The sequence below is a fragment of the Teleopsis dalmanni genome, chromosome 2 (genome assembly GCF_002237135.1).
Source record: "Teleopsis dalmanni isolate 2A chromosome 2, ASM223713v2, whole genome shotgun sequence".
Classification (NCBI taxonomy): Eukaryota; Metazoa; Arthropoda; class Insecta; order Diptera; family Diopsidae; genus Teleopsis; species Teleopsis dalmanni.
The window spans coordinates 137528366-137531386 of record NC_051847.1 but is presented as its reverse complement, the minus strand read 5'-3'; the positions used below and the strand labels follow the sequence as shown (position 1 = coordinate 137531386).

General features: G+C 28.7%; 1 protein-coding gene across 1 annotated transcript in view; it reads right to left on the bottom strand.

The window, feature by feature from the left end:
* The window catches only part of LOC119675808 (arrestin domain-containing protein 17-like), a 3336-nt gene extending 586 nt beyond the window's left edge, over positions 1-2750 (bottom strand). Inside the window, exons 1-3 of the mRNA XM_038087027.1 lie at positions 2562-2750; positions 1393-1605; positions 7-731 (exon numbers count right to left, since the gene is read on the bottom strand). Of these exons, the coding sequence (XP_037942955.1) occupies positions 7-731; positions 1393-1605; positions 2562-2673 (1050 nt within the window). The 5' untranslated portion in view covers positions 2674-2750. The remainder of the gene's footprint in view (positions 1-6; positions 732-1392; positions 1606-2561) is intronic.
* Positions 2751-3021: the final 271 nt, after the last annotated feature.

Sequence of the window (3021 nt, the reverse complement as noted above, 5' to 3'; positions counted from 1 at the left end):
TGTAGCATTTAGGGCAGTGGAGCTGCCTGTCACAGCACTTGGCAGCAACTTCATTTGATTTTGTAAGGATATAGTACCGATTTTAATTGGTATTGCCGCACACAGCCAGCGTTTCTTTTTGGTCGAATTCACCGTAACTTCTACTTCATAGGCAATTTGTATGCATCTGCATTGTGCTAATTCGGTAGTAGGCGTTGTAGCAGGTACATGCAACAGCTGCATGTGCTGCACCACGGTACCATTTTGTCCGAAGAGATTGTGCACTGTCTTTAAAAGAGTGGTGCGTATGACTTTGATTTCGGTTTTCTTCTTGAAGGCACCCACATAAGTACCGATTAAATTTAATTTATACACTAGTTCGGTAAGTGTTAAAAGTTCATTGTTTTGTATTCTGACTTGCACCGGTATACCCTCTCCAGGCACGTAACCAGTTTGTGGTAAATTCAAGTGCATTTCCAAAGGAGTGTGCCAGAATTGCATGAATGATTTCTTCTCAATTTGTTGTACATCTGAAGCGGCATTTAGGGTAGGGTCTGTGCGTAGGTCGACTACGTTTTGCACAAACAGACTGCGTGAATAACAAGTGTATTTGTGTTCTGGATAATCAATGAAAATTTCCAACTCATAACGTATGTGCCCGATTGTGCTCTCGAAGTTTGCTGGACACTTTTCCGGCAAACATACAGCAAAAGTGTAGCAATACGTACCTACTTCAATGACTTTTGGTAGTGCTGAAAGGAATACGAAATGAATCAATTTTTTGAATATATGAGATGATGAAAAATTAAGAAAAATTCTGTATTTCGTTAAATTGCATGTGAACTATTTTACAAAATATGTATAGAATTAATTGAATCTTAAACTTATATTTGAATTTATATTTATTAAATACTTGTACTTATACTTATGTAAATAAATATTTATTTATGGAATAAGTAACAGTAGTATATTATTATACAATTTAAGAAGGAGCGATCAAAACCTTTACTCACGAATTACTTAATAAGAATGCACGTTTAATATATGGTACGTTCCTGAACTTGAACGTCACGGAATTTCAGAAAATAATACATATATTCGTATATAATACACTATATTAACTTTGAAAGTTATTAACGATATACTGATATGATATTATTATATATTTTAAAGTATGCTAAGGCACCCGTCTAGTTCATTGAGAATTTGAAAATTAGATTTTGTTCACAAAAAAACACAAATGTTAAACTTTTTTGTAAACAGTATTAAAATTTTATTCAAAACAATAATAACATTTTGAAATATAAGAGCTTGAGGGCCCACCCCCACTTAAATTGACGAATTTACTTGTTTAATTGAATCTGATAAAGATATCTAGATACCTTATAATAATATTATTTTTTACTCACTTACCTGCTTCAGATCCGATAAAGTAATTCATTGTAGACAAATAATCGTCGCGATTTGCATAGACATCACCAGGTTTTATTACTACTTGAGGTTGTTCAGTTCCTGGTGCCATTTTATTTTGTTTTTTGTTTTGCTTTTTATTTTGTTTCTGATTCTTTTGTTTTGAAGGTTTCTCCCATTTTGTGGCCGCAAATCCGGAGATTTTTAAGGCTAAAGCTAAAAAACAATAAGAAATAAGTATGTATTATTTAGTATATATAATGTTCAGTCATATAAAAATTTACTAATAATTTACTAAATCATGGATTCCAAATACAATAGCAATATTTATATATTATAATTTTAAAGTTCCAAGTTAGTTTAATATTTTTTTTACTTAATAATAGCCCCGCTATTCCGGATAAAAACAAACTTGTATTTTCACTAATTGAAAAATGAAATACAATAATTTTCATATCGATTATCAATCTTTTTAAGATAAAATTAAACATTTTTAATAATTATTTTTTTTAATATTTTTGTTTGTTTTAAAAAGATATAAGTGTGTAAGAAGTAAATGCTTAATCAAATTTAAGGTACTTAACTTAATTAAAAATTTTATTAAAAACAGTGACAGCTCTTTAGAAGTTATAATATTATTGTAGTAATCAAGTAATATGCAAAAGACTTACTAATAAAGCGTATGATTTATCAATTGCTTAAGTTAAGTTTTGGATTTATTAGTCATCACAACAATAAACGATTAAAACACTAACCTTACAGCATTTAAGGTATCAAGCACTTTACTTAATTATGATTAATTAAAAAAAAAACAAATGAAAAAAATTAAATGTTACAACTTATACGATAATTTGAGAAGACATGCGTTAGTATAAACATACTTAAGCTATCTTAAGTTATATTACAATGTACTTCTATTTGAACTTCAATCTTTAAAAAATTTTATTTAATTTTTATCAAATAATGTTTAAACAATTATCTTCTTATCACTCGATCAGTCAAATATAAATATATAGTAGCACTTTACCGATATGATTCATTTGTTTCATATCAAAATATTTATACCTTCGAAGCATTATTATCAGAAATAAAATTTATTAATCAACATTTAATATCTTTGATCAATCAATGAGTCACACTTGTATTGTTTAAATTTACAACTATTGAAGTACCTTTCATTAGCACGCGCTCCTGCAGTTTTATCACAACTCGTCCTGATATCATTTGTCCCGGCTGATAAGAGCCGCGTTCCTCATCCAGTCGTACATCACATAGCATACCCATTTTAATTAAATTTTATTTTCAATTCTTGCTAATTAAATTTTATAATTTTTATTTGTTTTCCGGAACGTACACTTGACACTGTAACTGTCCTCCGTTTACTAACAAATTTTTATTAATGTTTTTGCTATTAAAGCGATTTGATTAGCTTTAGTTGGTAATCTTTTGTTTGATAATAGTTTTCACATTTTATCTTATCAATGAAATATTTGACCTGCGTACGCGCCAAATTGAATTTTCACTTTCAATGATAGCGAATTTATGTCTTATTTATTTAATTGTAGGTGACAAGTAATTTATTGAAAAAAATAAAATAATTTAATTATATTTCTGTATTGAAAATTTCTTCAT